We start from the raw sequence: 22,739 nt of genomic DNA on the forward strand, positions 1-22,739 counted from the left end.
CACTCCCTTCAGAAACCTGGTCTTCATTGYGAAGGGGTGTCTGTCTCAGGAGTCCCCAGAACAACGGAGGCAGGTTAGTGAAGAGAGGCACTGCCGGAGCTGGGCTGCTGCGAGAGGCAGGAAGGCAGGTTCTTGGCCACGGTGCGAGTGAGGCATRGCTGTCCACTGGGGAAGGAGGCTATCTAATATGATCAGGCTTACACGCATCTGAAACCCAGTGGTATTTAGCCACTAAATCCTAATCCCTGCATGCCAGCAGGGATAAAGGTGAAAGTACAAGGTTGTCCTTTTTCTGTCTTCATGCATCACTCTTTACTGCGGGACTGTAATAGAGAAAAAAAGAAAAAAAAGAAAAAAAAACAATAACCAGCCTTGAAAGAATCTACAACTGCTTGTCCTGGAATTGTCTGGGGTTTATTTGACTGGGGGAGGGGGACATGTTGCAGATATGGTTAGAAATTATATCACTTTCTGTAGCTTCATTAGAAGTATAACTGTGCAGACAGCAACATACCTATCTACAATAATTATCTAGATTTTAAAGGAAATATATTCTGGGGATATTTATATCAGCAAACTTGATCCAGTGACACAAACTGAGATTTGCTCTGTTTGAAAGTATCCCTTGAGTGACCTTATTTTCTTCTTCCTGTGAACATCATTTGCTTCCTTCCCAAGAGGACATCACTCTGAGGTCTCTGTAGTGGCAGTTCTGACCCAGTCATCTTGGTTCTTCAGGATACTATTTTTATTTCAAATTAATTTAAAAGCAGATGTAGCTAACGTACTATCAGGGAATCGTAGATTCTCTTCTGACAAGCAAATAGTGGGGGTTGTACTCAGTTGTGAACAATGTTTGAGAAGTTACAGGGCTGCTGGAAGGTGACTTGATTCCTTTCTTCCCAAAACTCTGGCAAGGGCAGAACTCCCCAGTTAGATAAAGGGAGATGTGCACAGTGCTCCCCTTTTGCAGAGGCACGTGTGCCTTTCCCGTTGTACGTGCTTTTCTTTCTAAAGCTGCTGTTAGAATTGAACTCATCCCCCTCAAGTGGTACCACATATGTGATGCAGACAACTCTGCTTCTATTTTAAACTCATCAGCTGCATAAACCTTTTACTGTGCACACTTTGCATGTGCTATTTGTACATGGAGATGTGTTATAAAGTCCCTGATCAGAATACATGATCAGATCTAGTGTACTCGCTGGCAGTATCTTGGGAGATGAGGTCTGATGAGTCATATTTTAATGGAGGAAACCCTTGACCTCCTAGGTCAAGATTGTCTGCTTTGCTCAGACTGCACTAGACATATGAAAGAAAGCAACTAGTCATTACTCTCAGATTTTCAGGCTCTTGTACTTATATTAACACTGGGTGAGTTTAGAAGTTTTTGTGGATATGAGACACAAAAGGTGTATTTATCTTGGAGGATTTCACCAATCCCTTTCTCATCCTCTAAAACACTGGGAGCTGCTCTGTGTCACCGAGGGGAGGCGGATGACATCTGCCCTGTTGTGTGCTTCTTCAGGGAAAGGAATAGAATTCAGATATCAGTCAGATGCCACGAGAAAATCCTGAACAGCGCATGATCAACCACAGATTGTTGCTCTTGTTTAGCTTGTTGGGCAAAGCCTGATCACCTTTATGTACTGGTCTTATTTTCTGGAAAAAGGGGCTCCAAAAATAAATCAGATAGCTCTGTTTAAGCTGTTCTGCAGATGTCTTAGCGTATCTCTGAGTCCAAAATTCAGCACAGCCAGGATATGGTTGTTTAGTAGGGATTCCAGCAAGGGATGCTGGGCAGGAAAGGTGTATGTTATTTGGGACGATAACACCAGATTTCCTTTCTGTTAGCATATTTATAGGTCCCATGTGCCATCACTGTCTCTTCTTCCTGCTCTGGAATAACATACTGTATTTTGATTTATAGAATGCTGCACATCTGAATACCTCTGTTGTTATTTCCTCACTGAGAAGAGAAAAGCTGGTACCTTTGGGCTACAAGGCTGCCACCATGATTCCAGACAGACATTTGACTAATAGTTCAAACATAAAGAGACATATTTATGAAGCAAGGGCTCAAGCAGCAATCCTCTTCATTTGGTCAACCAAAACAGAAAGAGTGAGAAGAATCATTTCCATCTTAATGAAGGATGAATATAGAGGCTTGAGGACCAAGAAGGGCTGTCAGAGTTTAGCCAGGTATCCTTCAGCGAGTTTCCGATTCTAAATTGAATTTGGAGCAGTTCTACCAACCATGATGATGTTATTCCTGGCTCAGCTCATAGCTCCTGAAGTACAGTCTATCCACATAGAAACACCTCCATACTGATATAGCAAAGCAATCCCGAGAACTGCCAGAGCTATCTGCTCAGCATCCCTCAGCTGCAGAGAGCTTAGAGGAAGGAACATGGGTGACTCAGTGTCTGCACTGCAGACAGACTCAGCTACAAAGTAATAAAAAGAAAGYAATTCTCTAGTTCTTAAATTCCTCGAAGGCTTCTTCTGGATTTAATCTCTCTTTAACCTCCCAGTAAAAAGAAAAATTCTGTGAAATTACAGAAATTTTCATAAAGAATTCTGCAGGGGAGAAGATTTCTAGACTTTAGCTGTCCCCCAGCCAGAGTGATAACTCTTGGATTTATTTCACTGCAGACAGAATCAACATCTAAGTATCTTACTCACTTTTTTAATCCCTTGATAAGAATGCAAATCCCACTCTTTCTCTTACTGCCTCTCTCACTCTATTGAAATAGGCTGTTTATGGTGACTAAATGCTTCTATCCAAAACTGGCTGCCATCCAAAACCAGATGAGCAGAAAGCATTAGAGCAAGAGAAAACTAGCAGTTTATGTTAGTACACAACACAGCACCACACAGAAAGCTTTGTTTAAACTAGCAGAGGTCTGTGTCCTGTTGAATATATGTAAATAACCATCTAGTGTGGATTTCTGTGATGATGTTGACATATTTTTAAATAGTTAAATACTCCAAGTAGCTTTTCTAACCCTGATATAGATTCATCTTCCATTGTCGATTCTTTGAGTGAAAATCAGATGTTGGCTTGAGATTTGTGGTACAGAGAAAACAACTTCTTACCTACCTGAAATATATTGATTTTTACCTACATCTGTAGATGCTGTCCATTGTTGATTCTTCTTCTGAACATTTTAGTTTTATGATTGAAAAATATATTCCAGGTGAAATTGGAGCATTTTAGGAGCAGAAAAGGAAAAAAAAAATCTAAATATGAACAAATGATCCAACAGTTTTAATAATGGAGAACACTGCATAATTTAGCATAATGAGTTGGGCTGGTCATGGTTCTTTACATTATAATCTATTTTTAAATAGCTTAAAAATGCACAAAAGGACACTTATGTATTACCTACTGGCAAAGCAACTTTGGCAGTAGCAAGCCTTTAGGCCAAACAATTGACAGTCTAATCCCTGCACGCAGCAACAGTTGAATTTTAGGCTTTGGCAAAGGGATGTCAGCTTCAGCTTCCTGCGCTTTTTGGAAAGTGTGGCACTCAAATGGACTTGAGGCAAATGTGAGAGAAGTGATATAACACACTGACACTTATTCTCCTAGCCTCTGTTACTACTCAATTTTGAGAAGGGTCTGAGCAAAATATGTACATATTTGGAAACGGAGAACCACAAATATGACTGCTTTGWTTACCTCACTTCACAAGCTGGCAACAGGATTGCTTGAGCAGAAATTATTCCTCAGCACTCAGCCTGGGAATTCAAATGCAGAACCAGTGGATGGGGACCCATGCAGGTACATGCAGCATCTGCCCTAGGGCTGTCTGAGAGGAGATAGCAGCATTGCAACCCCCTGGTTGCAATCTGGCTCTTAGGGACTACCAAGAGCATCAGGTGCAGTTCACTGACATCGTGAGTGACCATCCTCTCTGTTATGTGCCCTTGCATGTCACAGACCRCAGCATAGTTCCTGAGCCCTTGAAACAGCTTAAGATCTTAGGTATAAAAGAACTAAAACCTTAATCACTGTGCTCTACCACAGAAGGGGATACCAACATTTTACGCTCTTGCAGAAACAGCATATTGAAATGCTGTTGAATTTGTTTGGGTATGATGTATTTATTTGCTTCTGCTGATACAACAACAACCACAGTATTACTGTCACCAGTTCTCTACCTCTCACAGCTTGGATTTGCTTTTAGAACCAGTGTGAGATCTGTTGCAGTTTTCAGGATAAACTATTTRGTTTCCTAGCAGAGAAGTGCCTGAGGAATCCTTCTCCAGAAACCCGTGTCTCCCAAATCCCTGCTCATCCTGTTAGAGAGCTATTCATTCCTACTTCACTTTAAACTGGAGTGGATTAAATACTAGTTAAATTGTATTCTAGTAAGAAGGAAGGACAGCCTGTAACCTAACAGGTCTTTTCCATCTGGAATATAATGATAAGTAAGCTGCTAGTGTTCAGCCTTGCTTTCGCTGGCTGTGGCACTAGCTGAAAATCAAACAGATGCGGCAGTGGCCACACACACATGCTGTGATTCAGGACAGATCAGTGCTTGGTAATCCTGCACTAAACAGTACCGTCTGGTCCCTGGAGCTTGGCTGGCTCCTGTGATTGGAGCAGCTTGGGTGCCCTGACAGCAGGACGTGTCCACATCTGGAATCAGTTTGGTGGCTTGCATTTCACCCTCCTGGGGTCGACGGGCACCTTACGTGTTTCCAAGCAAAAGGTTCTAAGGGYTCATGTAAGTCATGACAAAATCCATTCATCAGAATCAGTGTCTTAAGTAAAATGCTCACATGGTTGCTCAGAGTCTGGTGAGCAAAGCCCAGCCACAGAGATGATAATTTTCAACCAYGGCATGACCGGGTCCCTGCAGGCATTGGTGGCGTAGGGGACTCCAGTCTAGCTCAGGCTTAATGTGCTTTGGCACCAGGAGGTGAGGGCATTTATGCATTGAATACATAATTACGCTTTCCAGCTCGGTGCAAGTGAAAGCGGAGAGAGGGAGACGGTTTCGTGGCAGCAGGCAGCTGCTGTTGCTGCGGCTGCTGCTTTTGTCGAGCAGTGTGGAGGGAAAGCAGGGCTCTTACTAGCTGCTTTCAGAACGTAGGGCACATTCACCCCAAACTGTTCGGGGCCCTTCTGCTTCATTGTTGCATTTTGCTATTTGCTTTTGCCAGTCTCTTTTCTTCTTATTTTAAGGTCATCAGAAATTARATTCCTTTCTGTGTAATTCATTAGATTTGTCCCCACATCAGATGTTTTAGTTATGTTTTGTGCTTTGCCAAGGTGTGTTGCATCATTATGTTTATTTTAATATCTCTCACTGATCCCATTGTACAATACACAGATTAGACTGGTGTCTGAGTTTTARATGTATGCAGTTAACAGCTGTAATGGTGGGTTTTATCACAGGAATAATAAAAGTGAACTTGTCACAGACTAAAATATGAAACCATTTACCTGTGAAGTAAAACCTCAAGGGCATTCTCTATTTTCTTTCTCTTTCCAAACCAAATACAACATGTGAGAAACCAGTAGCTCCTCTGTGTCCCAGTTTGCATACTCAGAAGTAGAGAGAGGTACGATGTACTTCTCTGAGATTGTAAAGTTCCCCTCTAAAAACAAATTGATGTGTAATAGCTTGAGGAAACACTTCACAGGTGAAAGGATTTCTTTCATCGGGAATCAGATGTATTTGCATTATTCTTAAGTGGCTTATCAATTCTATACATACTAGTGTAACACAATCTTTCTAGAGAGATTYATTTTGCTGTGGGTTAATTTGGTAAGTGAATATTCTGTGTGATGTGGTGATGTATAAGACACTTACAGAACAGGCATGAGAAATACTTTGCAAAAGAAAGAATGACCCTTGCTGGTCTTTGTGACCACCATCAGTACCTAAAACTAATCTGTGGGCACCTGGCTGGGTAAGCTCTTTGCACCTGCCATCTGCACCTGCAAAAAGAAAGTTGCTTCATACCTCCTGCCAAAGCAAGGTCTTTCCTTCCAAAAATATGTCCTTCCAAACATACCCTCGGCTCAAATCTGAGTGCCATCTGCTGCTGCCAAATTGGGCACGAGTCCTCCAGAGGTCACCGATCAGGACCTGCCTTTCTAGCACTGGCTTCTCCAGCAGTGAGTCGGAGCGTGGGGGGATGCCCTGGTCCATGTTTCTGTCCACAGGATGCCAAGAGGAACCAGCGACATATAAAAGGGAGCCAAGAGAGGTTAGCTTCCTAACTCAAACATCAAAGATAGGTTTCTGTAGCCAAGGGAATGTGAATATCTCCCCTGCTGAAGATGAGTTTGATCACAGCATGTGCTGAGCAGCTCCCAGAGGTGATGATTACTTCCAGTTCTCATTATATTAAGTAGCTGTTTCTAATGAGTCGGAGAAAAGAGGAGCTTGGGGCTATGTGGCACTTGAGAGTCATGGAGCACGTATGCCTTATCTGGGATAACGTTTACAGGTGTTGTCCTGATTGAAGCATCTGCTTTTGTCACAGATGTTTAGTTATTTGAAAAGGGATTGGCAGAAGCCTGTGATAGACCGATTGATTGGATGTTAGCTGCTCCTCAGCCCGCTGTGCACAAGCTGCAGGAGGGGAGCTGCTCAGGGCAATCCTTCCTAGGCTGACACCCTGGGAAGTGCTTTGCTGGTCCCGCACTTGCCAAAGTAACGTCTTTACCGGGCCTTTTTCCCTGTGATATTTCAGGGCTATTTCACCTTTCCTGCTTAAACAATAAGAATGATTATTTTTCAGAAATCAAACGGATCATCTGAAGAAAAGCTTTGACTACCCTGGAACATTCCCTGTCCATGCCATTTGAAATGATGGGTCTTGGACTCCTGTTTGAAGGGAGCTCAGGACAACATACTGCCAGGACCTTTGTGCCCACACATCATACCTGCACTCATATGTAGATAAGCACTTGGTCTGAAGACAAGAGAGTTAATTCCTTACAGCAGATTAACTTGCTGTGTGATGGCGAACACGGACACCTAGTGGCACTTTAGTGCAGRGCATGAGATGCTTAAAACTAACCTCTGTAGGAGAAGCAGATACAGCAGAGTACTTGTTCACATATTTTCCCCTAGAAGAAGGAGAAGTTTGATTATCTTCAGAGAAAATGTAACAGATAACATACTGTAGGGGAAASAAAACTTATTTAGCCAGAAGTAGTGAAAGAATTAAGTGTGATTCATCACATCTGGAGAGATTTGTCAATGTATTTGCCAAGAAATAATCAGAATCAAGAATCAAGAAATAATTTCTTGAGCCTTAAATATCTCACAGATACCATATCAGATCAAAAAAACTTTTTACTTCTCAAATTAATCCATAGCAAAGAAATCTCAKCAAGTATTTTTGCAATTTCTTACTCTTACAATACCTGTGGATGTTTGTATTCCAGTTATGTGGAGATTGTGTCAGTGTGACAGATGATGAGTTTGTTGATAAACTGCTTAGCTAGGTGCTAAACTGAACTCTTGCTGCACTTTCATCAACCAACTGAGCGCTTTCTGCCAGGATTARCGCTAGCGCTCTTGACCGTTTTACTGGCCTCAAACAGCTGCCGTGGTTTGTTTTGTTTGTTTTTTCTATTTATTTACAAATAATCTTTCAGAGCAATGTTTCCTTCTTCTTCCCCAAATCTAGCATTTCGTCTACGGCAGAGACACAGGACAGGTGAGAACCAGTCCTTGTCCACTGATCCCTTTCTGTAATTGTAAATATGGCAACTGTGAACGGGATTTCTTCCATGCCTGCTTTGGACACACAAACGCCTATGTCACTGAAGTGGGGAGAGAGGCTGTTCCCGTGGGAGTGTGTGTTTGAGGCTGCGCGGGCTAAGATAAGGGGTTGTGAGACTGTGCCAGGCAAGGAGCGAAGTCTGTGGAGAGGAATGTAGGAAGGTGCGCTCCTAAGGGGCTCACCCAYTCCAGCTGAGAAGCAGCTCCCGGTTCTCAGTGATTTCACAGGGATACTTAGCATCTTACAAGATTTGTCCCAATTTAGTTGTATTTACAAGTGGTTTCTTTGAAAACATTCTAATATGCTTATTTTTAGCTTGATATCCTGAGAAAATGATATTTACATGATTACACTGTTCTGAATTAGCTTGTATATCATTCTCATCTTATTAACTTTTCAATCAGTGGACTAATTCCAATGAAATTTGACAGTAGAGTAAGAATCTCAAAGATCCCTGCATGTTTCAGGGAAACAGGCAGCAAGTGGAGGAGAAGAACCCAAACAAGGGCCTCTAATGACAGGCAGACTCTAAGGAATCCACATTGGAAAGGTTAGAAACCGGAAAAAGCTTACGTTTGTGCTCACACCTTTTTGGCACCAGAGAATCCAACTATGAGAGCCAAATCTGTAAAAAAAACAAGCTTCATTAGTACTGCTGCTTGTGGAATCACTTTTCCTGTTACAGTTTGCTATATACACAAACACTTGTATATCAGGTCTCTAGTTATATAGAGACTGTGGTTAAACAGAGACGAGTATTGTTCATTGAGAGTCGCATGGTGTGAGATTAAAGGAAAGCAGTGGGTTGCCAGCACTCAGTATGGAAGTAAGATGATACATTTATTCTTAGTTACAAATCCTGGAAGTCAGCATATAATCGGTCACTCCACATTTATATATTTACATCTCTGTTTTCTATCAGAGAGCATGGGAGGAGCTTTTCTGACCTACCCCCCCCCAGCATTCCTTAGTCTCCTAAGAGGTCCCTACAGCAAGTCTGGGAAGATGAGGGCATGTTTCTTGCAAACAGTTTCTTATAGCTGTTTCCTTTCCACGCTGATGGCATCTGGGAATGTGTCTAGCTCATGCTGTACAGGAATGAGTTGGAATTTGTCCTGCTATCAGGCAGAGTGTGGAGGAGACCTGGGCTACTGCCATTCTAGAAAGTCACCCAAGCAGCTGAAGTAATAAAATAGCAAGTATCCTAATAAATAACCACCCACARCTAGAAAATGACAGCATTCAAAAGGTTACTGGGTGGGTAGCTTTTGATTTCTCAGTTCAGTCCAGCAGTATCAATAAGAACTAAAGGAAACGAGAGTCATAATACTTTGAACTTTGACAAAAGAAATTATTAACTTGGCTTCTAAGGAATACAAATGCTATCTTTGCCAGTGTAAATATAATATAAAGATGATTTGGCTTCCTCCTGCGTGCTCTAACGTCTGTTCCCATTCTTTTCTGTCAAACCTGGACAGCTGTCTGGAGGCTGTGAACTAACCGTGGTGCTCCAGGACTTCACAGCTGGCCACAGCAGTGAGCTGAGCATTCAAGTTGGGCAGACCGTGGAGCTGCTGGAGAGGCCAAGCGAAAGGCCCGGCTGGTGTCTGGTGCGCACCACAGAGCGGAGCCCGCCTCAGGAAGGCCTGGTCCCCAGCAGCGCTCTCTGCATTTCCCACTCGCGGAGCAGCGTGGAGATGGACTGCTTCTTCCCTTCAGGAAAAGGTAGGCAACAGTCTGGCAGATGTCAAGACTGTTCTAAGATTTCCCCCTTTGTATCACGTAAGTGCAAAGCTGCTAGGGCTGTTTTTGTCTTCAAGCAGTCAGCATAAGCAAAAGACCGTTCAGTTTTTAGTGAGTTTTGTTAATGGGTCTCTGTGAATCAGCACCGCTCTAGCCTAGCTCCATCTCCATGGATCAATGTTTGTATGTGTGTGTCTTGCTGTGTGGCRGTCATTATTGTCATGAGATGCTGGGATAAAAATGAGACCTTTCAAATACCAAATGGATGGGTTTCAGTGCCTAAAAGCCTAGAGGGAGGGAAAGCCAAGTTGCATATACATTCAGGATCCCCCAAATCATGGATATGTTRTTTTATGAATGTCACAGTGTACACTAATGTGTGGTTTTCTACTACTTCCCTGCTGCCTGTCTACCTATTATTACAAACAAACCACCAGTGACTACTGGTACACTTTATTGACTAGTGAATTGGAGACTGTGTGTGTAATGGTACAATACAATAGGGAAAGTATCTTTTACAATTAGCATGCAGCAAAACAGGTCACCGGTATTAATCTAACAAACAGCTTAGGTGTTCATGTCAGTTTGAAAGAAAATAACTTGCCTTTTCATATGAACATCCGCAGTGAGTGGTGAAATATTGTTCATTTCTGTGGTGTCCGTGGCCTGTTCAGTCTGGTGTTCTGAGTAATGTGTGTCCCACGTATAGCACCCCTGCAACAAGACATAGGAAATACTCGAGAATGATCGACCACAACCTGTTTGACTTGAYGTGGCCAGAGCAGGTCCCTCTTACRGAATCGCTGCACCCTAGCTCAGCCACAAACAGCGCCAGTAAGGCCCAGGGAGAAAAGGCTCCTAATGTCCCATTCTTGACTTCAAACCTGCAACCTGAACTAGCCTTTTAAAATTGTTTTTCCCTCTGCAGTAGGGGAAATAGAATATGATCCTTTCTTGTTTGAACAAATTAAGCTTGGTGGGTTTGTTTGTTTTGAGAAAAAGCATTTAAGCTGAGGTCTATTCTGTCTTTGTTCCACGCCTGCAACTCCCACTGCTGTTGATGGGAGCTGTGCACACACCAAGGAAAATAGAGTAAGGCCAGGCTCTGAGGCCTCTGTTGTGCTAAAGACCTGGAGTAAGAGTTTCCATTAAGAAGCAGCCTGAACGAAAACAGGGGAAGAAGATCTGTGCTTTTCCTTTCAGAGCTGATCCTCTCAGCAGTGTTTCTCCTTGCCCTGTTTTGCAAAAGGAAAGAGGTGAAGTCACTGCTGGCTGTGCGGGATGTCTGCCTTGTGGACTCCAAGCTCCTCCCACACATTTAGCTCAGACCTGCTACCTCCCATCCCAGCTGTGAGCCTGGAGACCTCCTGGCCTCTCATGGCTTTTGGGTCTGCTGCCACAGCAACTTGGCCTGGTCCTCTGCTTCTTTGGAAGGCAGTACCAGATTGTCCTCTGAGAAACACTGCAGGTACTTACATGCAGGTTAATAGCTGTGAAACAGAAAACTAAAGCTGAAAATAAACCCGACCTGGATAAGAGTGGTCATTGCCTGGAGTTACTCACCAGAAGCAAGAGATGTGCCTGGTAGGTGCGTGGTACAATAGTCAGGCTTGCGTCTGCTACTGAAGGACACTGTGAAGAGCCAGTCAAACCTYGTTCAAGTACTCTAGAGTTTTCCTTTAAGTATTTACAGGCAGTCCCAAGGAGGAAGGAATCAGCATAGTCAGTGGGCTGAGGGCTGGCAGAGGATGTGGTGGCTCTGTTTCCGGCACAATTGCGTGAGCTTCAGGGCATAACCATGCCGCAGATATGGCAAGATGGGCACAGTGCTGGGCTGCAGCTGGCATATGAGAGCAGGCTGTCGTCTCGGAGCCATCTGGCTGTGCTAACACAGCACCAAGCCTGAGCCAGCAAGCTTTGCCATGATGCAGGGCAGGTAATCTTAGCACAGCTATCATGCTAACAAGCTGCAACTGCTTCCAGATTGGAGCTAGCTCTTGTCCCATCATCTCCGAGCAGGTACAGGGTGAGCCTGGGTCACGTTTGCTCCAGCCATGTACTCAAGGCCCTTATTTCCTTGTATCTCTTCCCCCCACAGCCTCCTTTTTCTTCTTGCACATGCCAAACTTATATCAGCACTCAGTATTAATGGGATCTCCAGAAGTGCTGCTAGAAATAATAAAAATAACCACTTAATTCACAATTTCRATCAGAGCACAGCAAATAGGTTCTTTTGTATCTAATGAGTTCTCCCTCTATTAGGAAAACAGGAAATTGTTTAAACCAGATGAACAGATGCTTAGAATAAAGAAGTGGGGTTAAGTTTAAAAGAGGAGATGCATTAGCTGCTGGAAAAGCCTGCCAGTCTCATGAGATGCTGCGAAGGTTAGGTTGATAAATGGCTCTGACTGTTAAGAGTCATGTCCATCTATACTTTCAGTTGCTTTAGGCGTGGTTTAGACCAGAAATTCCTTGGTCCAGGCTTCTGAAGTTCCTGGACTTTTGCTACAACCTAGGAAAAAAGGCCGGTATATCTTACATCGATGTAAAATGGTCTTTCTCCATCTGTTTGTGAGAAATGCAAGTGCAGAAGAGCAGAATAATAGCTGATGTCTTACAGTTGTCAAGATATGCAATTCTTTRCTTTTACAAGCACTGTAATTACAAGAACAGAAAGCCTCTGTGCTTAAAATTTAGTGTTCCTAATAGTAAAATTTGCCATCTAAGATATACATGTAGAAGTTTGTCAAATATTAAAATGTAGTTGCATCTGCTTAGTGGAAAATGGCAAATTATTGTGTTTTGTTCTATATAAACTGTGGTGGACTGTTAACATAAACTGTGTAGCCTGGAGTAGCTACCTATCATCCTTGAAATGAAAGACTATAGAAAATAAGATGTATCAGCCAACACCTGAACCAGTGAGGACTTGCAAGGTGCAGTGGGACTGCCAGAAGAGTTTGTAGAGAATCAGTGTAAGTCCTCAACAGATTAAAAATCAGCCTTTTTAAAAAGCCTCACTGAAAGCCACTGGCAATGCAAAATAAAAGTTCACAACTAAAGATGCAATCTGGCTCTTCCTAATTTTTACACTGTTTCWTTAAAAATAGTTACTGAGTTTAAATAAAAGACTGCAAAAAGAGAAAGGTGGTGCAAATATAAGAGGGCAAACCTCTAGTATGACATTCTGTATGTTTTTGATCAAACTTATTCCCAGATTTTCCTTGATTTTAAGGATTACGCCCTCCATATGACTTCCAGCTGTCTTTCTCTGGAGGATACACGTTTGATTTTTTTTTCATGACTTGTCTGCAGTTCAGAGCCCAAGTGTAGCCCTTGATATCCTTCCTTTCCAGTGTTCTGGCAGTGTTTGCAATTACCCTCTGTAAAAAATGCAAATAGTTTTCTAGGATTCACTGTTCCCAACTGATTTATGGATAACTGAGTAAAAGGAAGTGGTCTGCAATCTCTCCTACTGTATTTGAGAATTCCTGAGTTTGGATTTTTTTTTTTCTGATGAACATTCCTAAGGAAAGAAAGAGAAAGACCCATGACCCACTAAGAACGAGAATCTGTTGGAGTGTGGCTCGTTACAGCAAAACAGTGACTTTTATTCCTGTCTCTTTTACTCTACAATTGAGCTCGAAGRTATTAAACTACAAATTTCTGATTAAGAGAGCAATCTACATGGATAGAAAGCAACATAATGACCTAGTCAATATTCATTAAACACCCTGGGGCAAGCATATTCCTRGTGTCAGCCTGTTAGCTTCAGCTGAGCAATTCCAAATTTGAATTTAGCCCATGAGGCATTTAGAAGAACTCTTGTTCCTACAACTGTTGTCTTATCACCCGGCATCTTTCACCCAGCATTTAGAGAGTAAAAAAGGCTAATTCTTGAAGTAATTTTAAGCAACTTCTATCACCAAAGGGGGAAAAAAGTGTTAAAAACTCACTAGGGTTTTATGGCTCTTGGTTTGAGCTGATGATAYGCAGAGGGATCCCATTCAGGGCCCCAGACCAGATCTTGCCTGCAGGATGCTTACATCTGGCCCCCGTCCCTGGAAGAGATGAAGAATTTTTTTCAAGATGCTATGCAAACTTCTTGCTGTGCAGACAGATGGCCACTTAACAGCAGGTCTTTGGTGGCAGCAGTGGGTTCTTGTAACAGAGCAAATTGAGAAATAGTTGGGTCTCTGCCAGCAGAAGATGGAGGAGCGCAGGCCTCACAAGGTGTAAGATAGCATGGTGGGCACCTCCCCTGCGCTTCTCAGAGGGGTTGCCCAGGCCTCCGTGGATCGGGTGGGAAAGCGTCAGGCTTTAGGTAGGAGACCAGAGGTTTCTTTCCAGCTTTCACATTTTGGGGGTCCCTGGCYTACACCTGTGCCCAGAGAGAACTTATCACTGGGAGGTGTGATTGCAGGCTGCGCTGTAAAAGRAGGAGGCAGAGAAAGGATTTAAAGAGGCCGGTGAGAAGAATGGTATAAAGGAAAAAAGAGGTCACTTGGAGACCTGCTTGTATTGTGACCATTCCTTGTAGGAAAGAGCAGATCGTGTAAYGGATTAGTGTGCAAAGCTGGTCAGGCTAATCCGGCTCTTGTTGGGGTTGGATTGCTCTTTCCCCCAGTCCRTGATCTCAGAAGAGTGATCTATGTAGGGAAAAGGGTAAATGTTTCTTCTCRCATCTCCGTTTGTAAGACCATCTTGAATTTTGTGGTGGGGGGAGGTGGAGAGAGAGTCTAGGCTGCTTTTATTGTGTCCCTCTTCCTGTTGAGTATTAAATTGCAATCTGCATTGGCTCTTGCACTTTCTCTGTTATGATTTAAACAATTTCTGTTGCGAAACATTCGATGGTAATGATTCCTGATTTCCCCAGGGAGCAGTGCGAGGACGATTCAGAAGTTTTAGAGCATTACATTAAACCTTCAGTTGTCCTTGTGGAGGCTGAGAAATTGTTTTTGTTTTGAAAGTTTTGATTAAGAACAGTCGAATAAAATGTTTATAAGGCTCTGAACTAAAGGAAACATTTTATTAGGTAACACAGTTGATTTAACTGGCACATAAACAGGTCATGGGGTTTCTGTTAAGCAAACAATATTCAGTCTCCCATCGTCAGTATAAATATGCAGTATTTAAATAAAAAAACAAGTCCTCCCTTCTGTTCCTAATACCATTCTAACAAAGGGCTTCAGAGTCAAAATTTCATAGTATAGACTGTCTTTCAAGAGAGGTCACATGGACCCCTTCTGCTGGCATCTCCTGCCTCATAGTATCCTTGTTACAAGCATATGACATAATTTACATAGAAAAGTCACATTGGGAAAGTTTTTACTGCATTTTCCCTCCTTTTCGATTATGATAGAGCAGCTGGAAACAAGATGGCTCACCAGGCTGGTGTGCCAAGGCAGCGCGCTGTGGATTGGCAGCGAGGGCTGCCGGCCCCAGCCATGGCCTGTCGCTGTGCCTCAATATACCTGCGGAGAAACTGTATAAAGCTAAGGCAAAGACGAGCATGGCTCCGAGCAGTGGTGCTGGGAATGGCAATAGAAAGGCAAGAGAACTCAGAACCACTTTGCTACTTCAGTGAAGTCACCCTTTCCCGTGATACTTCTCCACTGTGTCTCCCTCCTCTGTCTCATGATAGCTGCTTCTCTTCGCTTCCATGGCCCTTCACAGCTTCTCCCCACTGTATCACTCCTTTCTCAGTGGGAGATGTCAGCTCCAGCTGTGAAGTGGTTGGTGATACATCCCTCCCTCCTCCTCTAACGACTTTCAATCAGGGAGCTCAGTGCTTTCTCCTACCTCCTATTCATCCTGTAGAATAACTCAGATACCTATGGAATGTCCATCCCTGGTGTGGACATTATCTTGGACTTATCCTGGACTGTTTTCTCCAAAATAATAAAAAATAAATATTGGCAACAGTTGGCAATATGAGTAATAGGATGTGATTTTTTGTGTTGTGTTTCTAAGATGTTGGCAAAGTCAAGCCTGAGAGAATGAGCTGTAGTTGTGTAAGGATATTCATATCGTTATGGCTGTAGATCTACTAGGGACTTCACCTGACAGATATATCAGTATGTTAGGAAGACAGAACTATCAAGCCCCAGAGGCAGTGTGGGAAAGCAACTCCTGATTAATTAGGTAAGTCAAGCAAAACCTGACCGAGGATGGCAAATATGTATTGTCTACAATGAATCTCCACAATTAACAGAGGCTGTTGGAGCTATGTTCTGATAGCTTGTGAATACCCATACATTTCTGTTTTTTTTAGTTTTATTTTTTAGTTCTGGTATGGCATCACTAGATATTTCAAGTCATGGTCAGCCATGCAGATTTGTTTAGGGCGTATCAGGTACCAGTGAAGTCAATTTTACTTATTGCTTCAGCTGCTTTGTTATCTAATCAAAGCAAAAGCCTTCCAATGCGCTACCTGGGACTTTATTTTTATGGAGAAAGACAATTTTGATGAATGCCATGATAAAACAGGAAAGGCTATTTGAGGGAAGTTGCTTTGCTTTTGTTCAGTGGATTTTTATTATTTTAAACACAGGAGTCTTTGTTTAAACAAGAGAAGGCCTGCAAATTTTCTTGTTTACTTTGCTTTTGCTTCCCCTTCTGACAGAGTGCAAAATTTTATCCACCTAGTCCCCTGTCAGCTTAACTTAAAAGTTCCGCTACACAGTGGACGTGCTGTGGGTTTCACTGGAAAAGTAAAAAAGAGGTTTTGACATGCTGCAGCCAACTGAGCTCTTGAAGAATACCAAAGAATTCTGCACGTGGCCCAGCACAGAAACTTGGGGGAAATTCAGCAGTGGTGCAAACAGTGCTATACATCACACACTTTGTGATTACAGATGATCTGATTAGMAGGATTAGAACAGGGATACAGAAATATTTGGACACATTACCATTTGTCGGATTTCTCCTTATTTACATCAGTCAGAGAAAGAGGCAGCTCCACTGTRTGCAGTGGTGTATGGGAGAAGAGAATGTCTATCTACAGGCGCACTCTGTGCATCAAGGGACCAGTAAGAAGTATGCAGCTAGAAAAGTAGTTAATAGGTGTAAGGTAATGTGGGGTTCATCCAGCTTGCTTTTCTTGCTGCTTCTTCCATCTTTACCACAGATCACGCTCACTATGCGTATTCCAGGAGCAGCTTGGGGAGTTCAGCAAATAGGGAGAGTACAGGATAAAACTGGACAAAATTCAATAGCTGATATTGCATAAAGGTCAGGGCACCTGATCTAAAGGTCCTTCTGGCATTACCATCGGTGACACCTTTATTTTGCAATTTACGCTTTGTTTTCTAATATGTAGCTTACGGCATCTCTGGGACCTTCGCATAATTTGGCCAGGAGGCTTTCAGAGAGTAATGTTTCATAGTAACAGGCATGATATTTATCGCCTGTATCTGTATAATTAACATACTAACACCAGCTTGCCAGGTTGCAGCTGAATATGGGATAGAATTGCTGCRCGTTGAGATCATAAATTATTCTGGTTTTTGGCATCAAATTAGCCAAGGACAGAAAGTGAAAAAGAAAGAAAATTCACAGAGAAACCCTATAGTGGTCAAATCGGGGAAACATCAGCAAAAATGTGGTCCAGGATGTTTCCAGACTGTTTGTGTGGATCTGCCTGTGGACAGAAATATTATTTTTTTCAGAAGGGTTAAATGTTGGTGCCTGTGGAAGGAAAGAGCCATAGTGTATCACTTCTGGGCAGGCTTCTCTCAATGCTACACCAAGTACTGCTCATGAGATACCTACTTTCAAAATAAGAAATCTTCTTTCTCAAGATAAATAGTCATTTGTTTCCTTTAGATACGCTTGTGGGTTTGTTGATGAGGCAGTTTTTGGAAGAGACTACAGCTAACTTACTGTAGCACTTCTGCTTTAGGGAGAGAGAGTGGCTCGCAAATCCAGGCTGAGATGATGGAGCTCAGCGCACAGTTAGCTGGAGGGCCGGCTGGATCCCTCCGCTGTGGACTGGAGGTGCAGAGAGTAAGGGGAAGGGAGGGAGGGATAGCAGCTCTTACGGGGCTTCTCTTACAGCATCCCCGGACCTGTTTCCTCCCTTCATTTGCCTCATTTCTGCCTGTATAAGGTGGTGAAAACAGCACTTGGGGAGATGTGGCTGAGCATATGAACATGAGGCAAAGGAGAAAAAGGAGAATAGTGTCAGTGAGACGTGCCCACATCTCCCCCAACTCGTCCTGTTTCTTGCAGGCTTGCACTTCAGTCCTGTTGAAGCTGGCTTGCAAAGTCGTTCATAGAAGGTGTTTTCAGTTCTCCCCACAGGAAAGAAAAAAACAGGCAGAGTCACTGTCAGGCTCAGGACTACAGTTTCTGCCATAGCCTCTGTGGAAGAAAAGATCAGAAATTCAGCATGTCTGGAAAGCTCTCCTACCTGGCAGATCCCCCTTTCCCAGGGGCAAAATAAGCCCAGCTGGATATTGAGGGATCTGCAGGATGGCACGGTGCTGTGCTCCTCCCTGCAGGTGTGGAGAAGCCCCAGAACACCCCTTGCTTGGTGCTGTTTCTGCAGGGGAGCAATCCCCCCTCCACGGCAGCTCACTCATGGGCAAAGGGGAGGTCCCAGCTGGTCCGCTCAGCTCTGTACATCTGGACAAACAAGGCTGCACTGGTCAGATTTTCCCAACTTTCCTTGAAAGACATATGCTGGAAATAGTCTTAAATTTTTATTACTTAACATATTGATGTCACAACTGTTGGTACAACTGAAAGGCCAAAGACAGTTCCACTAAGTAAATACTATACTTTACACGCATTAAGCAAGACAGCTTTCCAAGCATGATCTGGGCTGAGTGTCATCCTGTATTGCCTGGGGAAGACTAGAAGCATTTCCCACGGAAAGGGCCCTAGGATGGGGAGGGCCTGTCCTTCCCAGGCCCTAGCTGCCCCAATTAACCCAGGATGGGTCTTTTCATAAAATGGCCAAGGTCATCGTCCTCTTGCGTTAGCCCGTCCGGAGCAGCACGGTGCATTTGAAGGGACTCCGTGCGTAGCACTGACCTAGTCTGAGCCATAGTGATTCTGCCCAAAAAAAGGACTCGAGCTCCTACTGTGGATAGGTAAGTTCAGGGGACCAATTTGGGTCAGGTATTATCCAAGGCTCTCTGTACAGTTATCCGGGGGAGGCACCTATTGGAAGTGGTTAGAATATGTATTTCTTTCTATTAACAGTATAGGAACCTTATAGACACCATCTGTTTCTTCTGCTCCTTTGAGCTGTGGTACCTCTGCGTGTTCCAGACACCAGAGCGAGGAGACAGAGTAAAAATTTCAGTTTGCGGTATGAAGTTTTATAGTAGCTCTGAGTTGAAGCCAGCAGCCACAGTATCTCTCCACGCCTCTGCCCCACTGGTGAAAAACAAGCAGCCCGGAGAAAGGCTATAAAAATAGGTCCTTGAGTAAACTCCATTTCCTCTGTATTTTGTCCTATGTCTCAAAGTACACATAGCGTGGTGGGAAGGGGGGGAGTTATTCTGTAGTGCTTGGCCCACCAGGCTGACAAGAAGGTCATCAGCAGTCTTTGGTGAAGGAGCAAGAGGAGCATGCAATGGCTTGTATCCTGTGCTTCCTCTGAGGCCAAACTAAATTTAGCATGGATATCTGACCATAATCCATTTGGGACCGTGGGGAGAAGAGTGGGATCCGAGCTGTTTGCCTAGGCTTTTTGCTGTGTAACCAGCTTCATTGAACCACCATTCGTTATTATGTCCTTTGTGGTTTTCTGCCATACTAGATATGCCGCAACTTACTCCTTGATCTTTTCTTCTGAACTGTTTGAAATTTAAGCCTGAAGGAGAAATAAAGACCACTAATTCTGGGTTCATGCCTGATTTCCCTACTAACTWAATGCGAGCAAGTGGATGTGCTTTTTGTAGTATCATCACAAGGGCTCAGCCTTTAGCCAGTTCTCATAAGAACTGCAGCAATATAAATAATAATAAAAAGGACAAATCTTATATAAGGTTTCCCAGAAATGTTGCCTTCTCACTCTTCCAGCTTCCAGACAGCAAAGGGAATAGTCCTAAAAACAGTATTAACACCCCTCTGCTCTGTTGGGCTGGTTCTTCCATTGCTAATCTTAAACAAATATTTTTGAGTATGTTTCAAAGCAAGCTAGCTCTGCTGAAAATCCCATTTCCCTGACCAGTCTGAGCCAGAGATAGGAAAACTGAAATGCAAAACACTTGTGTATTAAATAATGTATTTCCAGTAATTGAAATTATGTTTCTGTATATCTGCTTCAGCATACTGCACAGATTTGATATATTAATCCTTACACAAAAAAATATGATTTTCTTGTCATTTATGCAAGCGTTTTGTCAGAGTAGTTATTTTCAGGTTACACACGCAGGTTATGTGCAAGAAGAGCCTGAACTAACGTCAGCTTTGCTTAGTTCATATTAATACCAAACTCTAGAAAGTAGCATTAATGCTATTGTTACTACAATGGTCTAAAAGTCTAAGATAGAAGGTTATTTGCATAAATGCCAGTTTATTTTTTTCATTCATACTAAGAGGTTTGTATTTCCTCTTCTTACAAAAGTTACCTTGCTTTAACTCCAGAATTGCATTTTTCTCTTATTTAAGGTAAACTGCATATTTGACTATTTCCTAAATTTTGTTTAAATAAGTCTCTTGCAGCTCAGAAAGCTAAATAAAAGTTCCCTTCTCTGTTATAGGAGGTTAAAGCATGCTGGTGACTCCTGTTTTCATGAAGTGGGCCTACTGCTCCATGTTTCTTACCAGTATTAAATTGCCTGATGCTAAATTACAAGTTTTTATTGCCCTTTGGTTTTTCAAGCCAAAGAGATTAAAAATGAAATAGCAGCACCCAGTGTTTATATTTCAAGGGCATTACTCAGTTTCCTAGATTAGAAGAGAACACTGAAATCTTTCAACTCAAGATTCTTTTTCCCATAGATCATTTTAGAAAAAGTATTCTTACTGCATACATTCATTCAAGGAGACGTTCAGTCTTTGAGCCCCRCAGGTACGCATCGTGCTCACCAGAGCATTCATAGAGATGTATGAAGACCTACGTTTCTGTTTTACTCTTTCCAGACTACACCTAGCCCTTTGTTTTCCCCACATATTAAAAATATCTTCAGAATTTTAATATTATGGCTGCATTTTGCCTAGGAATATGTATCCAGTTTTCCTGGAAATCTATGGGAATTGCATTTAGGTACTAGAGAACAGAATTTGGCCTAAAGGCCAAACATCATTTTTCAGAAAAGCACTGAAGAATATACTAACTTTGCAGAACCTAGGGAAATAAGTACATTTTTCCTTCCACAGATTGCAAATTACAAATTAAATTTCATGCAGTGTAAAGGGATCAATTCCTACTGCTGTAAAGGAAGACTGTTCTAACCCATGAAAAACCTTAGTATAAAGAGCTCTGTGCATGGTGACAAGGGAAAGCCAGTTCAAGCTATGCACTCCAGCATCCTTCTTGGTCATTGCACATCTGTTCAAATGACTCTGCCTTAGTTATGCGATGTAATCACAGTGCTGCTCCTCAGGCCAGTACTGAAACCTCAGGGACAGCTGCTTTCTGCGTAGCGTGCATCTGGGCGCTGCATCCATTCTGCAATGTTCAGCCTGCAGAACATTGCATCAGAAGATGTGTCATTCTGCAGTTAAAGGTGCAAAAATACATGTCCCACTCACTAGCAACTTGCCTTTTGCCCTCATGAAATGTGGTATGGGACATCCAAACACACCAAAGATGGGTCTGATCTGAGCAACAGTGGGAGCTGGTGCTTCTTTCTGCTGAACAAGAGATATCCAGCTGGACAGAAAAATCCACAGCGCAGGTGACTCAGTGATCGTATACATCGAGGCTGTTGCAGTAAAATACGAACACTGATGGTGTGAGAACCAAGGCAGATTAAAGAACTGATCTGGATTAAAATGAACTTTTTTTTCCCTCAGGTTAATTTTAACCTGGATCAGTTCGTGGATCAGATTCACTGTGAGGCTGCACAAACATTTCTGTTGGCACAAGGGAAGTGGCAGGAAGGAGCAGGCACCTAGGAGAGAGAGAAAAAACAACAACGTTTTTTGGCAGGGTTGTTGGCTCATGACAATTTTAAGTGCTCATGGAACTATCATGTAATTTGGAGCTGTTACCTACAAGAATTCAGTTGAATATAGGAAGAGAAAAAGAATATGCCAAGGTGACATGTGCTTGTCCCTCTCACAGGAAGACAACAGGTTTTTCTGTCCCACAGTGACTGGGAAATCCAGTGTGTAGCATTCTAGCTTTTGTCAGCTGATGATGCCATGCAGAAAGGGTATTTCTGAAGTACATGGTGCTAAACTAACAGCCACGCACTGATGTTCCCMGGAGCAGCGTTCTGTACCACCAGCAGAAATGCTACCTGCCCGAGATCTAGCATCCTAGAAATGCAATTATTGCAAGTCTGTGGAGCCTGAAGAATGACAGCGGGCAGGGGTGCCTCACCCCGGTATAAGTGGAGAGGTTGTTTCTTAGCCAGAGTCATTCCACAAACTGATAAAAATAGCTTAAAAACATTTTTTTTTAAATTCTCCCCACAGCAGGCTGCCTTGTTATGTGTGTCCTTGTTTTTTATACCCACCGTAAGTTTCAGTAACAGCTTTACAGATTCTTTTATGCTTGTCTTAAATCTGATACAGTAAATCAGAAAGCACTGCCATCCTAAACACTGCCTCACAAGAATTCCTCCAAGTTTTCTTTATACTATAGGAAAAAAAAGGAAAATGGAAAATACACTTAATGCAGTAATTTGGCCCAAATAAATAAAGGCTTTTACAGTGCTGACATTGAATCTTACTTTAATTCCAGTCCAGTTCCTCCCTAGCAGAAGGCAGACAAGCTAAACGGAGAGTTTCCTCTCTAATTAGCAAATGTTGTGTGCCAGTTTTTTTTTTCTTTTTGTTTGCCATGAACCATAATTGTGTTGGATACAGGGTGAGGGGATGGATGATGAACAGAACTTGCACATTTCTGCAGAGTGTCTCAGGAAAGTAGCCTGAATGGTCTTCTGCCAAAAAAGCAGGGAACAACTTACTCTAAGGAAAGAGAAATGCCATTTAAAGAAAATTAGCTGTGGTTTCTACTATCCAAATAGAGCAACCTCAGGCAAGTTGAGACAGGCACATCAGAAACACTTCTGATACACTATTAGTCTGTAGTTGCTAAAACAGCAGCT

General features: G+C 42.7%; 1 protein-coding gene across 1 annotated transcript in view; it reads left to right on the forward strand.

The window, feature by feature from the left end:
- The window catches only part of KALRN (kalirin RhoGEF kinase), a 515,456-nt gene that overhangs the window by 408,689 nt on the left and 84,028 nt on the right, over positions 1–22,739 (forward strand). The window contains exons 34-35 of the mRNA XM_085311032.1: positions 7,663–7,692; positions 9,237–9,483. Of these exons, the coding sequence (XP_085167158.1) occupies positions 7,663–7,692; positions 9,237–9,483 (277 nt within the window). The remainder of the gene's footprint in view (positions 1–7,662; positions 7,693–9,236; positions 9,484–22,739) is intronic.

The sequence above is a fragment of the Rhea americana genome, unplaced genomic scaffold (genome assembly GCF_003343005.1).
Source record: "Rhea americana isolate MKP2758 unplaced genomic scaffold, rheAme1 scaffold_33, whole genome shotgun sequence".
Lineage (NCBI taxonomy): Eukaryota > Metazoa > Chordata > Aves > Rheiformes > Rheidae > Rhea > Rhea americana.